At 42.0% G+C, this 27097-nt stretch overlaps 1 protein-coding gene across 5 annotated transcripts in view; it reads right to left on the minus strand.

The window, feature by feature from the left end:
- ITGA11 (integrin subunit alpha 11) overlaps window positions 1–27097 on the minus strand; it is a 139255-nt gene that overhangs the window by 41027 nt on the left and 71131 nt on the right. For 2 of the 5 annotated variants that reach the window (XM_040414320.1, XM_040414323.1), the window contains 15 exons: window positions 26753–26844; window positions 26288–26402; window positions 24889–25016; window positions 24129–24277; window positions 23863–24007; window positions 23511–23679; window positions 22453–22523; window positions 20045–20189; window positions 16176–16327; window positions 15879–16019; window positions 9828–10031; window positions 8243–8373; window positions 7979–8145; window positions 7466–7611; window positions 4246–4356 (listed from right to left, as the gene is read on the minus strand). In XM_040414320.1, the coding sequence (XP_040270254.1) occupies window positions 4246–4356; window positions 7466–7611; window positions 7979–8145; window positions 8243–8373; window positions 9828–10031; window positions 15879–16019; window positions 16176–16327; window positions 20045–20189; window positions 22453–22523; window positions 23511–23679; window positions 23863–24007; window positions 24129–24277; window positions 24889–25016; window positions 26288–26402; window positions 26753–26844 (2066 nt within the window). Of the gene's footprint in view, window positions 1–4245; window positions 4357–7465; window positions 7612–7978; window positions 8146–8242; window positions 8374–9827; window positions 10032–15878; window positions 16020–16175; window positions 16328–20044; window positions 20190–22452; window positions 22524–23510; window positions 23680–23862; window positions 24008–24128; window positions 24278–24888; window positions 25017–26287; window positions 26403–26752; window positions 26898–27097 lie in introns of all 5 variants that reach the window. The other 3 variants (XM_040414321.1, XM_040414322.1, XM_040414325.1) reach the window with 2 other exon arrangements.

Genomic DNA, 27097 nt, shown 5'->3' on the forward strand with positions numbered 1-27097 from the left:
TACATTCACTAAAGACCCATTACTTTCAAATATTGTTCACAAATCTGTCTAAATCTGTGTTAGTGAGCACTTCTCCTTTGCCGAGATAATCCATCCCACCTCATCACAGGTGTGGCCTATCAAGGTGCTGATTAGACAGCATGAATATTGCACAGGTGTGCCTTAGACTGCCCACAATAAAAGGCCACTCTGAAATGTGCACAGTTTTGCCTTACTGGGGTGGGGTGGTCAAAAAAACAGTCAGTATCTGGTGTGGCCACCATTTGCCTCACGCAGTGCAACACATCTCCGTCGCATAGAGTTGTTCAGGTTGTTGATTGCGGCCTGTGGAATGTTGGTCCACTCCTCTTCAATAGTTGTGCGAAGTTGCAGAATATTGGCAGGAACTGGAACACGCTGTCGTATACGCCGATCCAGAGCATCCTAAACATGCTCAATGGGTGACATGTCCGGTGAGTATGCTAGCCATGCAAGAACTGGGATGTTTTCAGCTTCCAGGAATTGTGTACAGATCCTTGCAATATGGAGCTGTGCATTATCATGCTGCAACATGAGGTGATGGTCATGGATGAATGACACAACAATGGGCCTCAGGATCTCGTTGTGGTATCTCAATAAAATGCACCTGTGTTCGTTGTCCATAACATACGTCTGCCCATACCATAACCCCACCGCTACCATGGGCCGCTTGATCCACAACGTTGACGTCAGCAAACCGCTCACCCACATGACGCCACACACGCTATCTGCCATCTGCCCTGAACAGTGAAAACCGGGACTCATCTGTGAACAGAACTCCTCTTCAACGTGGCAGACGCCATAGAATGTGAGCATTTGCCCACTCAAGTCAGTTATGACGACAAACTGCAGTCAGGTCCAGACCCCGATGAGGATGACGAGCATGCAGATGAGCTTCCCTGAGACGGTTTCTGACAGTTTGTGCAGAAATTCTTTGGTTATGCAAACCGATTGTTGCTGCAGCTGTCTGGGTGGCTGGTCTCAGACGATCATGGAGGTGAACATGCTGGATGTGGAGGTCCTGGGCTGGTGTGGTTACACGTGGTCTGCGGTTGTGAGGCCGGTTGGATGTACTGCCAAATTCTCTGAAAAGCCTTTGGAGACGGCTTATGGTAGAGAAATGAACATTCATTGCACGGGCAACAGCTCTGGTAGACATTCCTGCAGTCAGCATGCCAATTGCACGCTCCCTCAAACATTGCGACATCTGTGGCATTGTGCTGTGGGATCAAAATGCACATTTCAGAGTGGCCTTTTATTGTGGGCAGTCTAAGGCACACCTGTGCAATATTTATGCTGTCTAATCAGCACCTTGATAGGCCACACCTGTGAGGTGGGATGGATTATCTCGGCAAAGGAGAAGTTCTCACTAGCACAGATTTAGACAGATTTGTGAACAATATTTGAGAGCAATGGGTCTTTTGTGTATGTAGAAAATGCTTCAGATCTTTGAGTTCAGCTCATGCAAAGTGGGAGCAAAACCGAAAGTTTTGCGTTTATATTTTTGTTCAGTGTAAGTATTTTCATTTTCATAATTCCCGCAGAACCCCATTAAAGGGCCTATATACTCTCCTGGCAGGGACATACCATTCGAAACAAATAACACTGCTTGCCCCTCAGAACTCCCTTACTATTCTTTTACTATTACTAGAATTAGGGCTCATTTAGATGGCCGTATGCTGTCCGCAAAAATGCGGATCCGTTTTTATGCGGATTAGATGCTGTCCTATTCATTTCTATGGGGCCCTTTTTTTACATTGCATGGATCAGCAAAAAAAAGAAACATGTCCTATACTTGTCAGTGAAAATCAGAACATGGCCCTATTGAAGTCTTTGGATCAGCAAAAAAATGGAATGCAATCTGTTTTTTTTGCGGACATGCTGAACTGTCCGCAAAAAAAGGATCTGCATTTTTGCGGACAGCATACGGCCGTCTGAATGAGCCCTTAAGGTTACATTTTACTTATAACCATATGTTCTACTTAACAGTGAATAATTAATTGAGCTAACAAGGGAAACAAAATACTTATAGATCAGTTAAGCATACCTTACCGCTCCCTGCCTATTCTGCTCCAATGCTTCATGGTCGCCCACCAGTCACTACTTTCCGGAGCCTCTTAACACACAGGAAATGGCTGCTCAGTCAGTCATTGGTCACAGCAGGTCATTTCTTGTGTTGAATGGGAGCAAAAAGTAGAGATCGTCAGGGGCACCACAAAGCGTCAGAACGGGATCGGTAGGGATCGGTAAGGAAAGTATATGGAACCATACAACACGACAGTGTGTTTGGAATATTAGAGGAAACATATAAAATGCAATGGATCTACAGATGTACCTATGTAATGTAATATTATGCATGTTACTTTGATGCTAATTTGCCTTGTAAAACTAGAAATTGATTATTGATCGTGGGTATTGTTACCCAATGGTTGTCATTACTTTGTCACAGCTGTTGACTGGCGAACTTCCCACGTATACCAAGCACAATGCTAATTTTTTGCAGGATTGTTTTCTATTATTCCTACTCAAGAGTGGAAACATTAACCAACATTAGGCAACAATCTAATAAATAGTAGAAAATTGAATTTGGAAAGCGAAATATAATATGTTGCAGACATTGAGGTTTGTATTGAATTCATTTTCCTACAATATGAGTAATGTGTGGGGGTGTCATGGTCGATTATATAGAAATGTTCTCCCATGAGGACACTTTCCCAGAATTCTCATACAGACATGTATCCTGAAGACTCTGAAGGTTTGTTTGGTAAATCTGATATATCATAGCTTTATATCAACTTTCTAACATATGCATTACTAAAATAGTTCCCTTTAAGAGCAGTACCAATGTGGGAAGTGACAGTATGGGGAAACCAATTTCCCATTACTGCTCTTTGCATCACTGTCGAGATAAATGCTGCTTTTTTTTGCAGATAATCTTTGTAATGGTTCTATTGACAGAATATAGGTGGCATTACGTCTATTTGGCTCACACTGCATGCAGTTTTGGAAGACAAAACCAGGAGTGAATAAAAAAAAAAAAAAGTCATAGTTTTCCTTTATACTTTCTCTCCTTTTATGATTCACTCCTGATTTTGGCTTCCAAAACTGCATCGGGGAACCTGACCATTTGGCCATACCCTTAGTCCATGATGTCTCCGACCTTACCAGCACCAAATCAGCCCCAAACCATTACATTTTCTTCATCATGTCTAACAGAAGACAACATGCATTACTGCAGGACCTCATTTGCTGTGCATCTTGTACATATACCTTTCCTTCTTTGGTTTGAACCAAAGGCATATCGCTAGGTGTCCATTTGTTTCTATGGGGCTTCTGAAAATGGCTGAGCCTGCTTGCTCGACTAAATGAATAGAGAGTGGTGCACTCTTCTCCACTTTCTAGAGATAGAAACTGTCAGGCATACCTTTTTAAGGTATATGTTTTTATACAAAGGCAAAGTCAGACGTATTCAAATGTAAGGCGTTACATTCAGATTGAAGGTTAGATAATCAAAAATATATTCACTTCCATAAAAAAGAATATAGGGTTCCATCAAAACAATGCCAATTGTATGGAATCTTTTCTGAAGGATAATTTGTAAAAAGTATATAAAGTAACTGGCATACAGTTTCATCCCTTTTAAAAGAAAGGATATATTTCAAAACTCGCCTAAGACTCGTCCATTCATACTGCTCTATTGTAATAATCCGCTGTCCCATGCCTATGTTTTTGTAAAGGCATCATCCTGTTTGGATCCAGTTTTCCTTTTTCTCCTAAGACAGTAGTGGACATCTTTGTAGGACATCTTCAGTCACTTGTCAATATGATGCATAGAACAGTCTGCTCTGCACTTTAGCAGTTCACTACAAGTTTTGTATGGCCACTTGGCGATTTTTGGACCCACAACTGAACCTTAGAAATGCCAGTGCACTACAAACCCTGAAACCAAAGGAAAGAGTTTTTGCTTGCTTTATTGAGAACTCCCCTCATCATCTGAAATGTGTTTGTACCACTTACCGTATTGATTTTCTAATTGAAAATACCTGGACACAGATTCTCCAGCTGTAATTTTTTAGCACCCTGTTACTGCTTATTTGCTGAGTTTATCCTAGTGGAAAAAAATGACCTGATGCCAAAACGTTTTCATATGCCAAATTGTTTCATTTTTTCCACTAGGTATTACAGTACATTCCTTTTTTAACTCTTCCGTTGATTTTTATAACATACCGACACTTTGAGAGTTGTTGGCCAACCCTCGTCCAGTATGGGTCCCTGGTCTGGAAATGCCAGCTCATACTCCAAGGAAAAAGTAATAGGCTTCACATAGTCTGCAGTATCCTGCAGGAAAAGGGTCAGAGATCAAAATAAGACATGGGTTATTACGTAGAACAGTATCCTACAGAGAAAAGGGTCAGACATCAAATTAAGACATGGATTATTATATAGAAATGTCTTCAAAGTCAGTAAAGAGTCCTGCAAAAATTAGAAAAGGGGTGGATTGACTAGGTCTGGGCCACCTCTCTACAAGGAAACCATGGTCTGACTATTGTATGTACATCCTTGGTCTGATAAAACTTTTGGTTTGTCTTGTTCCTGAGGAAACTACTTTCTCCATCCCCAAATTTTTTTTTTTATTGTCCGCCTATCTATACATTTACATGCCTTTCCAGAAAGAAATTGTATATCTAGTTACCAATTTGCTTTTTATGGGGTACTGATCCAAGCATTTCATTATTCACATATATAAAAAGATTTTTTTCAGTACAATATAGGCAAACTGTTAACTAAGCTCACAGGAAACTTGTTTTTTGTCTTATTCTGGATCAACACAATGAAAATCTACAATGGACTGAAATTGTTAGACTTTTCCTGTATCAGTGTATTGTCAGACAGACCTGAGGGAAGACCAGCTGACAATCTAATGTGTTTGGGTAGCTCTAGACTTTTCTCTGACAGGTGATGTTGGGGAAGAGTAGTGGATGAATTTAATTTTTTCACCTGATCCTTTCTCTCCCAGGAGACGTATCTGGCAGCAGCTTTCTCCTCTCTCCCAATTAATAATACATACATGCTCGGCTGTGCCAATCATGTATGTGAGAGCCAAGAGAGACAGCTGTTGGCTGAACGAGGGTTCGGCCAACAGTTATTGAAGGTGTATGGACAACTTTACTTTACCAATAATTTTCATGAGGAAGCTACTGAGATTCAGAGCTGGCTTAAAGGGAATCTGTCACCAGTTTTATGGTGTCCTAACTAAGGGCAACATAAACCAGTGACAAATATTCTTAGCAAAATACGGGGAGAGCTTTGTGCTCATGAATATGAGGACTCATTGGCATGCACTGGAGCTGTTAGAAACTGGTGACAGGTCAGTGGGAGGTGCATGCCCCCACCTCTGGACTCCAACTATCTCTGCCACGTATAGTAGAGTGGACCTCTCCACTGAAGTATATGGCAGCTATGGAGGCAGCTGCACCAGATTAGGATTACCCATTGACATCAGGGACCATGGGTGTTGGAGGACTTATTACACTATACATCTTTATTTTCCATTGACTGAATTCTTCCTCATACCATTATGCTATATACACTGCTCAAAAAAATAAAGGGAACACTTAAACAACACAATGTAACTCCAAGTCAATCACACTTCTGTGAAATCAAACTGTCCACTTAGGAAGCAACACTGAGTGACAATCAATTTCACATGCTGTTGTGCAAATGGGATAGACAACAGGTGGAAATTATAGGCAATTAGCAAGACACCCCCAATAAAGGAGTGGTTCTGCAGGTGGTGACCACAGACCACTTCTCAGTTCCTATGCTTCCTGGCTGATGTTTTGGTAACTTTTGAATGCTGGCGGTGCTTTCACTCTAGTGGTAGCATGAGACGGAGTCTACAACCCACACAAGTGGCTCAGGTAGTGCAGCTTATCCAGGATGGCACATCAATGCGAGCTGTGTCAAGAAGGTTTGCTGTGTCTGTCAGCGTAGTGTCCAGAGCATGGAGGCAATACCAGGATACAGGCCAGTACATCAGGAGACGTGGAGGAGGCCGTAGGAGGGCAACAACCCAGCAGCAGGACCGCTACCTTCGCCTTTGTGCAAGGAGGAACAGGAGGAGCACTGCCAGAGCCCTGCAAAATGACCTCCAGCAGGCCACAAATGTGCATGTGTCTGCTCAAACGGTCAGAAACAGACTCCATGAGGGTGATATGAGGGCCCAACGTCCACAGGTGGGGGTTGTGCTTACAGCCCAACACCGTGCAGGACGTTTGGCATTTGCCAGAGAACACCAAGATTGGCAAATTCGCCAATGGCGCCCTGTGCTCTTCACAGATAAAAGCAGGTTCACACTGAGCACATGTAACAGACGTGACAGAGTCTGGAGATGCCGTGGAGAACGTTCTGCTGCCTGCAACATCCTCCAGCATGACCGGTTTCGCATTGGGTCAGTAATGGTGTGGGGTGGCATTTCTTTGGAGGGCCGCACAGCCCTCCATGTGCTCGCCAGAGGTAGCCTGACTGCCATTAGGTACCGAGATGAGATCCTCAGACCCCTTGTGAGACCATATGCTGGTGCGGTTGGCCCTGGGTTCCTCCTAATGCAAGACAATGCAAGACCTCATGTGGCTGGAGTGTGTCAGCAGTTCCTGCAAGACGAAGGCATTGATGCTATGGACTGGCCCGCCCGTTCCCCAGACCTGAATCCAATTGAGCACATTTGGGACATCATGTCTCGCTCTATCCACCAACGTCACGTTGCACCACAGACTGTCCAGGAGTTGGCAGATGCTTTAGTCCAGGTCTGGGAGGAGATCCCTCAGGAGACCGTCCGCCACCTCATCAGGAGCATGCACAGGCGTTGTAGGGAGGTCATACAGGCACATGGAGGCCACACACACTACTGAGCCTCATTTTGACTTGTTTTAAGGACATTACATCAAAGTTGGATCAGCCTGTAGTGTGTTTTTCCACTTTAATTTTGAGTGTGACTCCAAATCCAGACCTCCATGGGTTAAAAAATTTGATTTCCATTTTTTTTTTTTTGTGATTTTGTTGTCAGCACATTCAACTATGTAAAGAACAAAGTATTTCAGAAGAATATTTATTTAATTCAGATCTAGGATGTGTTATTTTTGTGTTCCCTTTATTTTTTTGAGCAGTGTAGTTTCTCCCTTCAAGTTTGACATGTACTTTTATGCATACAGTGATCAGTGATTCAAGTCTTATAGGCAGAAAATAGTCTAGTGCTATTCTCTTTGACGTCAACATTGTTCTATGGTTCTTGATTTTCTGGTGTCAATGTCTCCCTCCTGAGGCTGAAAATGGGAAAAAACATAGCTGTAGATTTCTATAGATCTCAATGAAAAGTGACTTTCTGACCAGAGCAACCCGCGATGATGCCAAACACAATGCTGCAGAAAATTCTGAAGTTCACACCCACCAGAACATGGAAATTGAGCTGCTGGCACTGGCTGTGTCCACTTGTGGCTCTGATGGTTTTAATGAAGTGCTTGTCTCCTCCAATGTCATCAATCACAGCACGAGGGGTATATCTCCGTTCATCAATGGTCACATTGTACTTAATGGCTGAAGTTACATACAGAACGTTAGTCGTCTACACAGTATTAGAAGTCATACAAACACACTTTAATCACATAATAATATAAGTATAATAATAACTGAATATGGACATTGCATTACTGCTTTCAGTTCCACAAGAAATACCTAATTTGGATATGTGTATGATGTTCTTCCAACCTACCATCTACCATGTGGAGGTATGGATTCAGTCAGGCATGCACAGTGAGGTGTATGGAATGGGGAGGATATCTCACTGTGATTGACTGCCCTGGAGAGTTATCTACATACTACCCAAACATGGGCAAGATCTACACATTTCAATTCAAAGTTTAAAAAATACTTCCTATAAATATGAAGAAAAACAACTACTAACCAACACTCTGCCCTTGGAACTGTGGAGCTTTGAACAATGGGGAGAAGCAGACAAATGCTGACATACATGTTGCCTCCCGTCCATTCCTGCGACATTCTTTGGTAAAAATGTTGATCTTAGGTGGCTCAAACCTGATGGTTGTGTTGATTTGGATAACGCTGCGAGTCCTTAAACCAGAAAATAGAAATTACAAAAGGGAAATGGATTTAATAATAGCTTATATTACAGTATGGCTTGTTGCATTGTAGTCTACAGTTCACTTACCAGAGTAGTACTGCATTTCCCATGGAACCTACTGCCAGGTCCACCAGTCCATCCTCATTCATGTCCATCTCACAGTGAATATTACAGCCAAAATATTCAAGTTTGGAAGACAGGTCTGCTGCAGCAATGCGCTAGGTTAGAGGAACATAGCAAACGTGAAAAAAGCAATCGTGTTACACAAAACTTACCTTAAAGTCAATTGAGTAAAAGTTGTACATGACTTGTGACCTGTAACACAAAATCCATCATGTCTGGATTTTTTTCAACTGACGCGTTGCAGTCACCGCATATTGTGTGTCGCATTGCGACATCATTGACAATAATCATTTCAAATGTCTTGTTCTTTCATGTTGTGCAAGACACGTCGCCGTGTAGCCAAACCCGAATGATGACATTATCATGATACATTAATTATGAATTTAAAGAGCATCTGCCATTAAGATCAACCCTATAAAACAAGGCATACTGCCTGGTAGGATTGAGTCTGCAGATTAAAATGTCTTGTGAAAATCGGTTCCAGCAATCCAAAAATATAAATACTTTAATTCTTATGCAAATAAGGGCTTCAATGCACTGAGGATGGAGGCCTAGTCCCTTGGGGCACTGGAACTTCTCAGCTGCAGGCGGCCCAATCCTACCAGGTAGCATGTTTGATTTAATAGGATTGATCCTACAGACGTGCTCTTCAAGGAATTTTTCACTCATGAGTATTTCCAAGTAGACAGCAGAAGACATCACAAATTTATAAAGTATTCCTAAATGAGCTTGCTAAGAATACACAAATACCTCATACTGGGAAATGGTGGACATTTATTGGGATAAAATTTCAACAATTTAGCGGTAGCATTTTGGAAAATGGGGGTAAATTTGTAGGTCTAGGGCACATCCAGTAAAAGAGTCTTTTATTGTACCTAGATTACAATAGACTCCTATTATGTTGCACAAACTGGGGCTGGATTCACAGATGGGTTCACAAAAGGGTTCTAGGGCCTAGAAAATGTGGTGGAATTAGAATACCTGTGGTGGAACTGTAATAAATTAATCTAGACATGCTTTTATGCGGCATGGACAACCATAGAGATGAGCGAATTTCATGTTATGAAATTCGTTCACACTTCGCTTGGTGGTAAAAGGTGAATTGCGTCATGGATTCCGTTACCACGGACCATAACATAATTCTATAACGGAAGGCATAACGGAATGCCTTCAGAGGCATTCCGTTATTCATTTCATCATAATAGAAGTCTATGGGCTGCAAAACGGATCCGTCCCATTTCCGTTATGCAATAGAGGACTTCCCTGCATAACGGAAACGGGACGGATCCGTTTTGCAGCCCATAGACTTCTATTATGGAAGAATAAATAACGCAATGCCTCTAAAGGCATTCCATTATGCATTCCGTCATAGAATTGCGTTACCACCAAACGAAGCGTGAACGAATTTCAAAATATGAAATTTGCTCATCTCTAGACAGCCAAAAGACAACCAAAAGACTGACATCTGGCACATCAGGCTTAATCAGTACACCTCTGGCACATTCCCTAGTAGATCATGTCAGTAAAGTTGGATAAAGCTGCACCTCACCTGTTTGAATTTTTTCAAAATATTCCTCTTAAATCCATGATATATGTAGATTGCACCTTTGTGATCATCTTCAAGAGGAGCTCCAACCACCACATCATTGAATGAGTCCTGGTTAAGATCTGGCACAGCACCAATGGCATATCCAAAACGTGCGTTCTGTGAGTTGTCAAAGACCCGAAGCATACCATCTGGAACAAACCGCTTCTGTAGCAAGAGCAGAAATCAGACACTTGAATGTGCTACCATGTGAAATACCATGGCAGAGCTACTCAGTAAGTAACCCAGAGCTGAAAGGAGGCCCAGAGCATTTCTTTGCAACTTTAATGGTGCTATTGGCAGGGGTGTAACTATAGCCATAGCACTTGATATAATGGGGCCCAGAGGTTGTGTGTGTATCGGGGGAGCTTAGTCAGGTGCAAGAACATTGTATCTTTTTGTGGGAAATAACAGTATGGTGGCTTAATTCTGTAATGTGAATTTTCTGATATAAGGTGCTATTATAAATACCTTTAATTATTACTACTTATGCTGCTGTTTTAAATTTCTTACACTAGGTGGTAGAGGCCCCCGCTTATTTTACTATGGGGCCCTATGAATTATAGTTACATCCCTGGTTATTGCATAATATGAACTGAGACAGATGTGTTTCCAGTTGAACTATGTGCATTCTATATATTCTGTTTCAGTGTTTCTTTTTTGGTATTTTGTCAAAATTTAAATACAGCATGTCCTGCTTATTAGCGCAGGTAAAGAAAAATAAGAAATAAAAAATAAAGGTTTTGTACGTTTTACATCAAGAATGGCATAAATGTATGCTGTGGTGGCCATAGAAAACACAATATAATGCACTCACTATTTTATCATATTATTGCACCGACAATTAGAAGGTAAAAAGGAATCCATCATCTAAAACGGCTTTGGCCAACAGTGACCTAAAGTGGTTGGCCCATCTCGCACTTTGGTGGAATATCGCTATGTCTAGAACGGAGCCCCCAAAGTGAACAAGAGGACACTGCACAGCGCAACCACCCTCCATTCTCTTCTGTGGGAGTCCTTTGCTTTGAATGTCCCGTTCTAGAGATACGGTAGGTGTGACCTGCACCTTTAGGATATATGGTTGTCTTCTGCTGTATCTGTAGGGCCCAGTACTGTGTCCAAACCTGGAGGATCTTCTGGTCTAATTCCGGATCCGGCCTTGCGGCAAGTGTTCCGGATTTTTGGCCGGAGCAAAAAGCGCAGCATGCTGCGGTATTTTCTCCGGCCAAAAAACGTTCCGTTCCGGAACTGAAGACATCCTGATGCATCCTGAACGGATTTCTCTCCATTCAGAATGCATTAGGATAATCCTGATCAGGATTCTTCCGGCATAGAGCCCCGACGACGGAACTCTATGCCGGAAGACAAGAACGCAAGTGTGAAAGAGCCCTTAGTTAAATATCGATGTCTTACTGTTCAGGGCCCCCTTCACAGCAGCGGTCTTAATGTTCCCTCGCTAATGTGCTCTAATCTTACTGTATATACTAAAGTCTCCTGATGTGTCTGGGATTCGAACCCACAACCTCCAATGTATCAGTGTATCAGAGGCAAAGCATTAACCCTCACAGCCATAAAGAAGGCATTGCAACTGACTGAAAAAATTTGACACTTCTACTGTTACAGCTGGCTAAGTGTACATCTATACACATGACAGCTGCCCCAACACACCCAGCACTGCTATATCTCTATATGACAGCTATCCCAGCACACTCAGCTCTGCTATATCTCTATATATGAGCAGCTATGTGTATAGATGTACACTTAGCCAGCTATAACAGTAGAAGTCTCATAATTTTTCAGTCAGCAGCAAGGCAGCTGTTATGGTCTTGAGGGTAGGTGCTCTGCCTCTGATACAGAAGGTCGTGGGTTCGAATCCCAGCAGAAACCTTTTCTGAAATACAAGCAGTGACTCCATATATGGACATACAGGGAGGGACACAGGAAGAGGCTGCATCGCATCGCTGACATGGAGGTAAGTAGAAGTGTTTATTTTATTTTTTTTTTAATACCCGACTGTTACTGCCATGGGGGGAGCGGGGGGGGGGGGCACTTGATACTGGCACATGGGGGGAGGGGGGTTGGGACCTGACCTGATACTGGCACCTGGGGGGGGGGGGGGGGTTGGCACCTGATACTGGCACATGGGGGGGGGGAGAGAGAGGCACCTGATACTGTGGATGGCACTGTTCAGGGGAGGGGGATCTGTGTATGGCACTATTTAGGGGAGTGTGGATGGCACTGTGGATGGCACTATTTAGGGGAGGGGGGATCTGTGGATGGCACTATTTAGGGGAGAGGGATCTGTGGATGGCACTATTTAGGGGAGAGGGATCTGTGGATGGCACTATTTAGGGGAGGGGGGATCTGTTGATGGCACTATTTAGGGGAGGGGGGGATCTGTGGATGGCACTATTTAGGGGAGGGGGGATCTGTTGATGGCACTATTTAGGGGAGGGGGATCTGTGTATGGCACTATTTAGGGGAGGGGGATCTGTGGATGGCACCATTTAGGGGAGAGGGATCTGTGGATGGCACTATTTAGGGGAGAGGGATCTGTGGATGGCACTATTTAGGGGAGAGGGATCTGTGTATGGCACTGTTTAGGGGAGGGGGATCTGTGGATGGCACTATTTAGGGGAGGGGTGATCTGTTGATGGCACTATTTAGGGGAGGGGGATCTGTGTATGGCACTGTTTAGGGGAGGGGGATCTGTGGATGGCACTATTTAGGGGAGGGGTGATCTGTTGATGGCACTATTTAGGGGAGGGGGATCTGTGTATGGCACTATTTAGGGGAGGGGGAACTGTGGATGGCACTATTTAGGGGAGGGGGGATCTGTGGATGGCACTATTTAGGGGAGGGGGGATCTGTGGATGGCACTATTTAGGGGAGGGGGGATCTGTGGATGGCACTATTTAGGGGAGGGGGGATCTGTGTATGGCACTATTTAGGGGAGGGGGATCTGTTGATGGCACTATTTAGGGGAGGGGGATCTGTGGATGGCACAGAGGGGGGGGGGGCCCATAATTTTTTTTTGCTATGGGGCCCATGCATTTCTAGCTACGCCCCTGGGTGGACCTGTAGATCCTGCACAGTGTATCGCTACACAGCAAAGGCAGGAGTGAAGTGCTCACCCCAAGGTCTCTATATTTGAACCCAACATTCTCAACACAACTGCAAATAAAGGTTGCAGTGGCTGGCTGTCAATGGCAGGACACACAACGGGCGCAGCCTGTGACACCAAATTTCCTTCTGCTATGCGCTTGGAAATTATCCAGGCAAAGACAGACGTGTGTAATGAAGGTGCCACCTGTGTCTGGATGGTAGACAACAAAACGTTTGTTATAAAGACATTTCGAAAGTTTAGATCGGTTAGAGGCTAAGTATTGAGACTAGTGATGAGCAAATTTATGAAAAGTTTGATTCGGCTAATTCGCCAAATTTTACAAAAAAATTTGCTTTCTGACGAATTACTTGAAGTGCATTTTTTTCTAAGTAGCGGGTGCAATGACACGGAACTGCGATAGCGCCGCCCCCCCGTCATTGTACATAAATCACTGAGGGCAACTTCCTAAAACTTAACCTTTAATCTACATACAATTAAAATACAAAAGATAAATGTGGTCCAAACTGGACCATGATAACTATAGTACAAAAAGCTGTGAAATACAATGGACGGTTAGCAAAAAATGAGGACAATAAAATAGATCTGGGACAGAGAATCAAGATATAATACGTCTGTCCCTGGTCATGCCCTTACAAATACTGATCAGCCCAGAGATGTACCTTAAAGGTAGATGCACTCTGTCCACGTACCTGGGCTAACCTGTCCTTATACAGCCCTATCACTTTCTGACACAACATGCAATGTCCCAACGCGTTTCTCCTTCTAGATAATCAAAGGTTCATCAGGGGACCAACGGTATCATTATGGTAATAGGATGCCATATGTAGAGATAAATAAATTATAAATTACTGGAGAGCCCCTGATCAGCATACATCTGTGACGAGGTGAAGGCCTCTGAGACAGAGCACTTTTAACAGTGTATAAACACTAAAATATACTTGATATGAATCCAATACAGATTAAATGGTATAGTATCACTGTATTAAGAACGTGGACGTGTCAGACCCCTGCCAATCAGACATTGATCATAACCATAAAAATCTTGAACAACCCATTGAATATTTCCTGTTGAAATATACATTTGCTCTGCATACTAGTCAAAGGACTAAACATCATACAATTCAACTCAAAGACCAGAGCACTCATGGACTCCAGATGACATCATGTAGAGTTCACAAAAATGTCTCCTTGTCCTTCTAAGAGCATGAGAAATATGTACATGGAGAAGGTCCAGGAAGTGGGGACATAAGCCCTGTCTGGTTCAAAGCAGATCTGTCAACAATTTATACAAATCATATAGAATAATTAATAAAAACTGTTGGAAATACAATATTTTTTTTTTGTACATTCAATTGTAGGGAGCAATGCTTCTTTTTCTTCTGATTTTATAACACCCATGGTTGAAACTGTTGTGCAGTTTTGACAATCTATTTCTAACAGTTCAGCTATTGGTAGGCTTGTGGCTGTGAGGTGGAGGATTACGAGGTGGATTAAGTCACAATTATTAATGAGTACAATAGGAACAGCTGCTTATATATTTTCTTGGCAGTTAATAAAAAAAGCTATACAGGAAGCTGCTCATAAGAGGTGTTTGTCCAGTTAGCTTATGTATATGACCTTTAAGCTGGCCATACACATTATACTTTGGTCGGCAGAACCTGCCAAGGACGGCGGGTTTGGCCAACACACTAATGAGTGTGGGACGCTCCCGACTCTCCTTTCCTAGGGGAGACTAGGATTGGGGGAAATGAAAATTTTTGCCCGATCCTTTTGTTGTCTGAGGATATAAGCCACCACCTGAAGTGCCTGGCAGAGGTTTTCTCCACTTTCCACATAGCATACAAAGACACAAACGTGTAGATGGAAGAGATAGCTGTCGGTCGAACAACTGCTCGGCCCGACAGCTATTGAATGTGTATTTCCAGTTTTAAGGCCCCTTTACATGAGACGACAGAGCAGCAGATTGTTGGGAAGGAAGTGTTCCTTCCTGACAATCTGCTGCTTGCTAGTGGAGGAGACCTGTCCATTTACATGCAGTGATCTCCTCCAGAGTATGGGGAGGTCATCGCTCTTCCCCATACTGACTTGTTGTTTGCCAGCATCAGATCATGATTGCACTGCACAATCTGCTACCAGCAAACGATTTTTGTGCGTGCACAAAAGATCGAAACGCTTGTACATCGGATAATTGGCTGTACATTCACGCCGCCAGATAATCGCTAACGAGTGTTCCTATGAACTCTGGTTAGGGATTATCTTTGTGATTCTCAGCCCATGTAAAGGACCCTTTAGAGTACAGTCTCTATCCAAAAACTTCCCAAAGTCAAATAAGAAGGAAGTAGACTGTCACCATTACAGTAGGCAGTAAGTCAATATTGAGTGGCTGATGGATCTAAATGGGTTTTCTCAGAAACCCCCATGATCACTAAAGTTGCCTGTACTTCTTTACTTCTTGACCATGGTGTAGAGGAGTTTGAATGGAGGAGCGGTCAGACATGTGTCCTGCCAATCCATTCGAAGTCTATGCGACTGGCGGACACAGCCAAACACAGCAATTAGTTGTCATCACTATTGGAAGTTTTTGGGGCCATTTTTTTTTTTATCCTGCAGCGGTCACTGTAGTATACCATACTGCTCATTCCAGGGGACGACAAGGTGACCATGTAATAGATGGTCACTTTAAAGACCTGCTTTGTGCAGCAGTCTGATTGCTCTGGTTCATAAAGTGAACTCCAGAGAACCGGACCCCACTCTATGACAGGGATGCACAACTTGTGGCCCTCCAGCTGTTGCAAAACTACAACAAGTTGTAGTTTTGCAACAGCTGGAGGGCCGCAGCTTGAGCATCCCTGCTCTATGACATCCATAATTGTTGTCCAGACACTTACTTCTCTCATGAGGTATACAGACACACGACCACGCTCCCGCCCATCACTGAAGAACATTGGTGCTCCAACCAATAGGACGTCAGTTACTCCATCGCCATCCACGTCTACAGAGCCAATTTCACTGCCAAAATATGATCCAATCTACCATGGACAGAAGAAAATCATAAAAAGTCATAATCATCCATTGCACTATGGTAGAAAAGAAATGGGGATGTCGCTAGTGTACTAGCACTGTCGAGTCAGAACATAATGTACCAGTCCCCCGATTACAGGTCTGACGTCATGTCATGGGATTACCTGATCCCCTACGAGAGACTGGTGGATGATGAGATTGTTGTCCATTCCCTGCATGCTGAAGATGATGACTTTTCCTGTGTGGTTGAACCGTGGGGCTCCAGCAACATACAATCTGACTCGCTGTGGTGTCATAACAGATGTCACCGTGTAACCTGCCCAAGATAGAGATGATGATCAACCTAAGAAATATCAGGCACTGACGACATAGTGAGACCTATATAATAATCGAGCGACTAGTGGTTCCCAAATCTAAAATTGTATGGTATTAAATGAGATCATTGAGACTATCAGAGAATGTAAATGTATTCTATGGTCTATGAAACAGGGGGAGATTTATAAAATCTGGTGTTAAGGAAAACCGGCTTAGTTGCCCATAGCAACCAATCAGATCCCACCTTTCATTTTACAAAGAAAATCTGAAAAATGAAATCTGATTGGTTGCTATGGGCAACTAAGCCGGTTTTCCTTTACACCAGTTCTGATAAATCAACATTTAACATTTGTGCTGTTTACTTGTTTTAAAAAGGTTGGCTGCTTAGTCGAAATTTCAAGGATTGGAAGTGTATAGAGAGCGAGGTTATAATTCTGCACACACCAGCCCATTCAGCTTAGCCCAAGTTCACACCACATTTTGTCAATACATCAGGTGTATATATTTTTAGGCCAAAAACCTACCCCGATCTATCTATCTATCTATATATCTATCTATCTATCTATCATCTATCTATCTATCTATCTATCTATCTATCTATCTATCTATCTATCTAATATCTATCTATCTATCTATCTATCTATCTATCTATCTAATATCTATCTATCTATCTATCTATCTATCTATCTATCTATCTAATATCTATCTAATATCTATCTATCTAATATCTATCTATCTATCTATCTATCTATCTAATATCTATCTAATATCTATCTATCTATCTATCTATCTATCGATCTAATCTACATATCTATCTATCTATCTATCTATCTAATATCTAATTATCTATCTAATATCTATCTATCTATCTTCTAATATCTATCTATCTATCTAATATCTATCTATCTATCTATCTAATATCTATCTATCTAATCTACAGTACATATCTATCTATCTATCTATCTATCTATCTATCTATCCCTTTATCTATCTATCTATCTATCTATCTATCTATCTATCTATCTATCGATCTAATCTACATATCTATCTATCTATCTATCTATCTAATATCTAATTATCTATCTATCTATCTATCTAATATCTAATTATCTATCTATCTATCTAATATCTATCTATCTATCTATTTAATCTACACAGTACATATCTATCTATCGATCTAATCTACATATCTAATTATCTATCTATCTATTCAACCCAAAACCCACTGATTTATCACAAAGTGCCAACACAATGTAACCTGAATACTACAGTCCAATATAGTATATCTTCCATGTACTTTATTATTTAGCTATAATATCCTGCCTACATTCAGTGCGCCGCCTGTGCTGTTCATAGTGCGTCCTGCGCTGATGAATGGCAGGAAAAGTCTAAGGCGTACCAGTATGCAAATTTTTCCAGGGCGTGGTGCCCGCAGAGAGGGCCCGGAGTGCCACCTCTGGCACCCATGCCATAGGTTTGCCACCACTGATCTAGGTGTTACCAGTTGGTGGTGTGTCCATGCACAGTCTGATACTGGCAGCACTGATGGTGAATGCAAATAGTTACTAAGGCCCCATGCACAATGCCGTTTTGTGGCATGCAAATCGCAGATTCGCAAAATCCAGATGCAGCCCATGCATGGTCTGCATTTTTTTGCAGACCCATTGGCTTCAATGGGTACGTGGTTTGCATTTTTTGTGGAACAGACATACAGATGCAGAAAGCACACGGATGATCCATGTGCTTTGCGCATCCATATGTCCGTTCCACAAAAAGATAGAAGATTCCTATACTTGCCTGCAAAATGCGGACCACGGACACATTGAAGTCAATGGGCCCGCAAAAAATGCAGATGCAGCATGGACAGAATCTGTAATTTGCGGACTGCAAAATACATACAGTCGTGTGCATGAGGCCTAAAACAGACATGTCATGAGGGGTGACAGCATTTCCTGACAATAAAAGTCAATAACAGGATAGGACTGCAGAGGTATATACAAGTTACCTATGTTTGCAACCCTGTGCACAGAGATTAGCCTCACTTGAGAAGATTATATATAGATCTATATATATGTCTCATCCATGACGTATGCTGTATGGCCAGGTCTATAGCATGATCTTTGAGGATACATTTCTGTAAGAAGTCTATTGCAATATGCTATAAAATTTCTCAGTTATTTAAATGATTCTGTGAAATTGCTGAGTCAATACCACTAGAAGTGAGAAGAGTTAACATTAAAGGTGAGGAATACTTTGAAGATTCTGCCCGGGCAGAGGACTTTTGTTTTTTGCAAAGCTTGGTTTGCGACTACTGGCTCGGTGCCTTCCATAACATTATTGTACAAGCCTGAGGTATGGGGGTAAAACAATACTAATGCAGGAGCAGCTCTCACACATTCCCCCTGCAGCAAATGTGGTGGTGTGGTGAGCAACTCCAGGCAGGAGGCCAGACGTCTTTTCCACAGGACCCAAAGCAATAAGATCCATCCTGGACATTGCGGATATAAAACACTTATATTTCCCCCTCAATTTTTCCAAGTGATGTTCCAAGACATAGATCAAAATTCAGAGCGGGGAATTAACTCGTAAGGCCCATAATCCTCTGTTTTTAACATGGGGTAATTTACTGATAGGCGAAATCCCGCCATAAAAGTTAACTGTTTGAGCCAAATATTATTAGGAAGCCTTTAGAATTAATGACCTATATCTCCTAGAAGTGTCTTACAACAAATAGATACATAGTTCATGTGAAGGTATAGACTGTGCCCATCAGATGAGATGTAAGGGGTCGCTAATAAATCTGAGAGAAATTGGGGAAAAATGTGTTTTGAGCCAATAGAGGTTTTAAGGGGAGACGGGATCTAGGCAAGTAAAGCTGAAGATGAATTTTCTATATTAGCGGAATTCACCTTGAGGCATTTAAGTTTGTAAACTCCATTATGGGTAACTATGACTTGCCAAGATTGAATACATTTGATATTATACGCCTCATTGGTTTCTAATTGTATAAGCAGACAGGTTTGTCCAGGTCTATATGCTGCCAGGTGACACATTTGGCTGGAGCCGATAACTTATTATATTCAAAATGAAAAATGTAAGACCTGCTGTAAAAAGGCCAACCATCTCAGCTCATTTAGTGAACATTATCACAATCAGATGACTATGAGGTAGCTTTCAATCCCTCAGTTAACTCGAGTCCTACTGTACCGTAGATCAGTAATCTCCAACCTATGCTCAAACTACAATTCCTATCTGGCAGAAGGTGTCCTTCTTGGTTAAGCAAAGACCTCCAATTTCCTCAACCCAATATCATCAGAAATGAGAGGCTTTCCAGCATTACACACAGACCAGGGAACCAAGAAATGCTCCCTTTTCCAAGCGCTGTTTTTAGCATTTGAGCAAAATGTGGACGAGCGGTCCCACTCCCCACCTGCTCTTGCCAGGCTTCATAGCAATGGCTTCTTGGAGGCCATCTAATATAAAAGCAGCCAGAGACAAGTGAGAGGGCCCATGTGTAAAACATCATATACTACTTTTTCATTTTCTAATTTGGTCATAAAGAAGTCTAGTAAGCAAAGTTTAAAAAAATTACCATGATATAACCAAATTCCTTCTTTTTTTTAACATCTACGGTAGTTAACAACACAAGAAGTGTTCAGAATACAGAGAAAAGTTATCTATGGTCACAATCTGTTGACTTTCTATCTACCAGGATTACCAAGATAAGCTCCATGGTTCTTTAGCTCATCAGGAAACTCTTTGAGATAAGATTCTCTTCGAGGTATCACCTTCCCGCTACTGGTCTCTTTCAGAACAGCCCCATTCCAGTCATATGCACCAACAGCTCCAAGCAAAATCCCATCCTAGAAAGAAAGTGCATGCCACAAATTTGTCACATATAAATAACTGGTGAATGCAAGTCTTACATTTGATATGGGCAGAACACTGGTCTACAAAATTGTACATGAGCATAGAATTGTACATGAGTCACGTCCATCACAAAATGATTGTTGGCTATGGTAATTCCCTTTTTCTTAGATGGCTCCAAGTTATGTTAACCTGCTCATAGGTTTTCTCACTGTTGGGATCCTAGTGATCAGCTGTAATCTGCAGGAGAACCTAAAAGCAATTTTCCTGCAGTGCCACCACAGCTCAAATGAAGCATTACATGGTGTCCATTAAAAGAAATGGATTGTCTATATAAGACATAGACATGCTGGATCATCCAGAGAGACCTTCTCTGTAGCTGCTGTTCACTTTGGCAAATTGATGGAGGTCCTCTTCTCTCTCAATCCACACATTTCTAATAAGCTATTTAAAATGGTTCTTCTGGCATTTTAGGTAATCATTCCTTTGTACTATCCTGTGGAACAAAGATAATTTAGTTTGTAATTACTTGTCCCTCACTCTGGCAATTCCACTATCTGCACTGCACTCACATAGGCTGTGGGCTTGGTTCTCATCCAGTTGGGTGCCTATTTTTTTCCTGTTCAGCTGCATTTACTATTATGCAGCTGAACAGTAAGAAAAGGGCACACATCCACTCAGGACCCAGAGGGAAGAGTCTGCAGCCCATGTGAGTGCAGTGGAGGATAGTACAAAGGACTGATTACCTAAAATGCACCGGAAAGCCCCTTTAAAAATGTGTTTTCTAAATGAGACAACTCTTTTAACTAATCGTTATGAAGATCACTACATCAGTGGTTGTGTTTAACCCAATGTATAGCACATTTTAACATCACGAGGAAGATAATTTTGCCATTTTACAAAGTTTTTTAATCCCTTACATATAATTTATACTGTGACACAGTGAGGGGAAAGGTCTGGGAAAACAGGTATTTTCCTCCCAGCGTGTGCTGCTGGACTGATTTACAGCCAGGTGGGGTCAAATACCGGACTGGATTTTAATTGCCGGTCCGGGTTTTTGGCAGCACCTGGCTGTCCTTAAATAGGCAGCTGGGCTCAGCAGCAGGATCTCTGTGTTGGGATCTGAGGCTTGGTGCTACGTTGGAGGGCTGAGACCTAAGGGCCGAGGAAACAGGCCCCCTAAAGCCTGCCGTGGACTGTTGGAGGCAGAACTGAAATCAAGGTGACTTGTCTTATATTGAACTTTCCAATTTGTGTGAAATAACACCAAAATGTACTTTCCATTGTGTGTGAAGTAAACACCAAGACTGCAAAGTAACACATTGTTTTGTGCATTTGCCTCAAGTGTGAATAAACACTGAAGTTTTGCGTTAAGAATTAGTCTTTTGCCTCTGTACTGTGTCCGCTTACCCTATCTACCAGAGCGAAACCCCACAATACAATAACTTCTATTCCAAACCACAAAGAAGCCAAGAAAGGGAGAAAATTTTTACAGAAATAGGGAACATTTAATTCATCCACTTATGAAATGTATTTGTGGCTTGAGGACTTGGACCTGACGTTCAGGTTATTATGAGGTCATTTTGTGAGGCCCAGGCCTGAGTAAAGGGCTGACTGTGGCTAAGATATCACTCAACCAGCATTTAGGAAAGGTAAGCTTATATAGTCAATTAGGCTGACAGTGAACGTCAACTTTGTATTGTCTATGCCATAGTTAATTGTATCAATTTCTCATGGTTTTCAAGATCTTTTCTTGCTTTTGCGCCCAAATTGCGCAACAATTCTGGCATAGATTTCTGTCTCAAAGGAAGCCAACCAAAAGTTGGTATAGAGTGAGAGAAAAGTGTCTAGTGCTGTGTTGGCTAACCTCCGGCACTCCAGCTGTGGCAAAACTACAACTGCCAAGATGTACACTTGCTTGGCTGTTCTCAGAACTCCATAGAAATGAATGGAGCATGCTGGGAGTCGTAGTTTCACCACAACTGGAGGTTAGCCATCACTGGCTAGTGTGTAGCACTAGGTTTATGACATCTGCAGGATAAGTAAATCTGGGCTAATTGTTGCATCTAGGCATATTTGTCATGGATAATTTGTGATTTTATTGCTTTGAAACAACCAACTAATCAATAGGTAATAGGTTTTTATCTTCACTAGCGGTATATTATTTGGAATATGATTTGACTGATATGGGGCACTCTTATTATTTGTAATATTTTCCATTTCCTCTCTGTATATAACCTTACAAACCTCTATACTCACCTCCACTACATGCAAAGAGAACCCAGCCTGGGACATTTCAAGCCCAAACGATGTCTCATTTTTATTGGTTCCTGCAATTAAAATATAATTATAACTTGAGGAACTGAAGCATTTCTGTAAATTCTTGCAAATGAAGTGTGACAAAAGATGTGTTTAAAATGGATACAGGTTTAAAATATAATTCAATATAACTACAGTTAGAGAAATGTAAAACAATATGATTAGAAAAACAGATAATGATATAAGAGAACATTTAGGGGAACATTTCAGGCCGTCAGATTTTAAAGACATTAAAATATTTTAAAGTTTTAAAATATCTACCCCAATAGTCCTTATTTGACTCCAGCTCAACAATGTACACTGCTATCACATCATCGTGGTTCTTTATCTTGGCAGGGCACTCTACAGCACCCACTTCCTACATTCCAACGTCTCCACATCCAGAACAATCCTTCTCTCTTCTTCTCAAATATACTGATCTACATAGAGAGCTATAAGGGTCTACATGAAACAAAATATCCTATTTTCCATTGACCCCCGAATACTCTTTTCCTGCCCTACAGATATAAATACCCAAATTATCCTACACAAGACTTAGTTTTACTTTGAGCCGTTATATGCCGGCGAAGTACATCCTGTATCTTTGAAATACTAACAGCTCATAATAGCCACCTTGACCTTTTGGATCTGTTTCATCGACATTAAAGAGTAACATCGTTTGTAAGGCTGAAAAAGACATATGTCCACCCAGTTCAGCCTGCAAAGTTGACCCACATGAAGGCAAAAACCCAGATATGGTGAAAGACAATTTTCCTCATCTTAGGGAAAAGTTCTTTCTGATTCCAAATGTGAATAACAACCTGGATCAAAGACCATCTCTAGAAATCTAGTACTTATAACTTTGAATATTTTTGCACTCAGGACTTGTTGTACATCAGGATGAGTTAGAACTAAGTGGGCTTATTGCATATGTACATAATAATATATGTGTAATACATGCATTGTACAGAAAAGAACTGAAAATTACTTGTCAGGGAAATGTGTGCAGATAAATATACCTCCTTCTAGATTGAATATTCTTTCACCGAGTGCATCCACAATGTCCTTCAGAGCAGCTTCATCTGTCACTTTGAAGAAATGTTTGTCATCAGGATCACTGGCAATGAACTTGATCTCATTGAGAAAAGCTTCAGGATTAATCTTTCTCCTATTATAATAGCCCAAAACCTGAGAATAAAGAAAAGCATATTATACTCTGTCCACTGTATTAGTATTGGATTGAATGGTGCTCAGCACCATTCAAGTAAAAGAGTTTTACCCACAATACCAGAGGCTGACCATGGAAAAGAGTGGTGCTGTTTCATACAACCCTTTTAATATAAGGTTCCATAAGTAGAGACATCTACTTACTGCCACTGCATAACGTGTTATGTTGTCTCTTTCGCATCTCTCTATTACTCTCTTCAGATCTGGGCTGTCGTGGGACTCTCCATCTGTAATAACGATCATCACTTTCTTGGCTCCCTTTCGCCCACCATGCTGGAAAGCTTCAGTACTATGCAAGATCAGAAGTATCAATGCTTATTCTCATGCATTTCTGAGACATACATAGAGGTTCAGAACTGAAGATGAAATACATATCATTTCTCCATATACACAAGTCCATATATCCTCACCAGGCTTTCTCAATCCCCAAAGCAGTTCGAGTTTCTTCTCCTCCCCTTTGCTCAATACGTTTAGCAGCATCCACCACCTCATTCACTGAGCGAAAGTCTTTTAAGAAAAATTCATGGACCACCTTCTCTCCGTACTGCAGCACTCCAACCTATCACACAACACAAGAAAGTATTAGGGTAGGTTCACACTTGCATCAAACAGATCGGGCAGGCTGCTCCGGGGGAGAACAGCCTGCTGGAGCTCACCGGGTCCAACGTAGCCGGATACTACGGTTCACCACCGGACCTCATTGGCTATAATGGGATCTGGTGGGGATCTGGCCACATTCTAGCATGAATGCTGGGTTATGGTGAACAAAAACTATTGTATGCAATGGGTTTTTTTTCCCGCCACATTCCCCCCCCGGATCCCATTATAGTCAATTAGGCTAGGCTGGATCCGTTGGGGAACTGGCCACTTTCTGGCATAATGTTTTGGCCAAAGAAAAAGCATTGCATGCAATGGTTTTTATCCGGTCAAAACCCAGCACTCATGCCAAAAAGTGGCTGGATCCCTGCCGGACCCCATTATAGTCAACGGCAGTATCCGGGTAAGTCGGACACAGTAAGCTCTGGTAATATCCGGCTAGGCTGGATCCGGTGAACTCAAGCTGTTCTTTGCTGAGACATCCTGCCAGATCAGTTTAAAGTAAGTGTGAACCTACCCTTAGGCTTAATGCAGCTTTGATACATTAGAGGATTTCCCTTTTAACATTTATACCTGTATCTGCCCAGGAGCAATGTAGAATTTCTGTAGGATGCTGATGAGGAAGCCTTGCACTTCTTCCCAAGGGTAGATGCTGTTGGATCCATCCAGAACAATGACAATATCCATGAAAGTTGGACATTCTAATGAAAGAGAGTGTGCTAGTAAGTTTTGTAGCTCTATGGCATCTGTACTACAGTTATTTAAAATGTTGAGTTAAGAACTAGCCAGGTATATTGTACCATGCTAAGAGCAGATCATTGAGTCTTCACCTCTCTAAAGGATGTATCCACCTCAAATGTGATAAAAGAAATCATATTTATGGTAGGAAAATATAGCACTGTTTATATTAAAGAGAATTTCTCATGTATTTCATGTTTATTAACTACATATATAGCTGGCCATACATGTTACGCTAGCGTTTTTCTTTTCCAGCATAGAGTTCCGTCACAGGGGCTCTATACCGGAAAAGAACTAATCAGTTCTATCCCCATGCATTCTGAATGGAGAGTAATCCGTTCAGGATGCATCAGGATGTCTTCAGTTCAGTCTTTTTGACTGATCAGGACAGAGATAAAACCGCAGCATGCTACGGTTTTATCTCCGGCCCAAAAAACTGAACACTTGCCTGAATGCCGGATTTTTTTCCATAGGAATGTATTATTGCCGGATCCGGCATTCAAAATACCGGAATGCCGGTGCGCAGACTGAAAACAAGGTGAAAAAAAAAATGACGGGTCAGTTTTTTCCAGATGACACCGGAAAGACGGATCCGGCATTTCAATGCATTTGTAAGATGGATCAGGATCCTGATAAGTCTTACAAATGCCATCAGTTGGCATACGGTTTGACGGATCCGGCAGGCAGTTCCGGCGTCGGAACTGCTTGCCGGATCACTCTGCCACAAGTGTGAAAGTACTCTTAGATTATGTCAGCCATCACTCTGATCAGTCAACCATCTAATGTGTATGGGACCTCCTGACTTGGATATGAACATGCCTGATCAGATAAGCAGCTGCAATAGCTCATTCATTCTCTCATTCACACCACATACATGCTTAGATGAACATTTTTTTTAAAGAGCATGTCAGTCACCATGATCAACCCTATTAAACTAGGTATGCTGCCTGGTAGGATTGTAATATGGTGAATGAAGTCAATCTCCTCCAGGCAAACTTTGGCCACAGCAATAACCTACCCTCCCTACATAACGTGACCAATTGACATGACAAAAGGGTCACCAATATGGCCAGCCATTGGTTGCAGCGGTGTGCAAGCAGATGTTGACAGTGGGGGACCCGAGCAAGGCGGCTGAGACTGGGGAGGAAAGGAGCCAAGACCCAGGCCAGGGGAGCAGGTAAGTATGCCTCCCTTTACAGGTCTACACAAAAAGAGTACAACCTCTTAAGCTTACTTTGAAGAGCAGGAGCCACAATCCTGGAGAAACGAAAATTGGCATTGACCCTGGAGCACATTCCTGTAGTATAATAGGAACTTCCACATTCATGGGACCAGAGTGGGCTGCAAGCCTGCAACATAAAATATATCAGCACTTTGACTGTCCATTCAAAACATATTGTATATAAAATATATAGAACAATATAGCGCTTTTAGAATGCAAGGCTGAATCATAAAATATAATAATTCCTACAAGAGCTACTAAATGCAGTGCCAAGGCAAGAGAAGTCACAAGTCAGCCTTGCATATCGGTTACACATGCAAGGAGGGTTAAGGGGAAGGGGATAATAGCAAAATATCCTAACCATAGTAGAGAGGCCCATATATGGCATGCGGCAATGCACTATACAGCATAAGTCTGATAGACAGCTAAAAGCATTAGTACAGCACAGTCACACTATATAATATAACATGACATTACCACAAAACTATTATCTTTTGGATTTGTGACTAGGCTCATTCCCAAGCGCATGTTGTCCTTTCGCTCCGAGACGTTGGACAGCGTCACCCTGCCTGAGAGACCTCCAGTTACCAGAGACACAGACTTCTGAGACCTCCACAGAGACCTGAGAAACCTCTGAGTTACCACAGAGACCTTACAGACAACCAAGCTACCACAGACCTCATTGTTAATGTACAGTTGCAAGAAAAAGTATGTGAACCCTTTGGAATGATATGGATTTCTGCTCAAATTGGTCATAAAACTTGATCTTCATCTAAGTCACAACAATAGACAATCACAGTCTGCTTAAACTAATAACACACA

Source organism: Bufo bufo, chromosome 1 (assembly GCF_905171765.1).
Source record: "Bufo bufo chromosome 1, aBufBuf1.1, whole genome shotgun sequence".
NCBI classification, from domain to species: domain Eukaryota; kingdom Metazoa; phylum Chordata; class Amphibia; order Anura; family Bufonidae; genus Bufo; species Bufo bufo.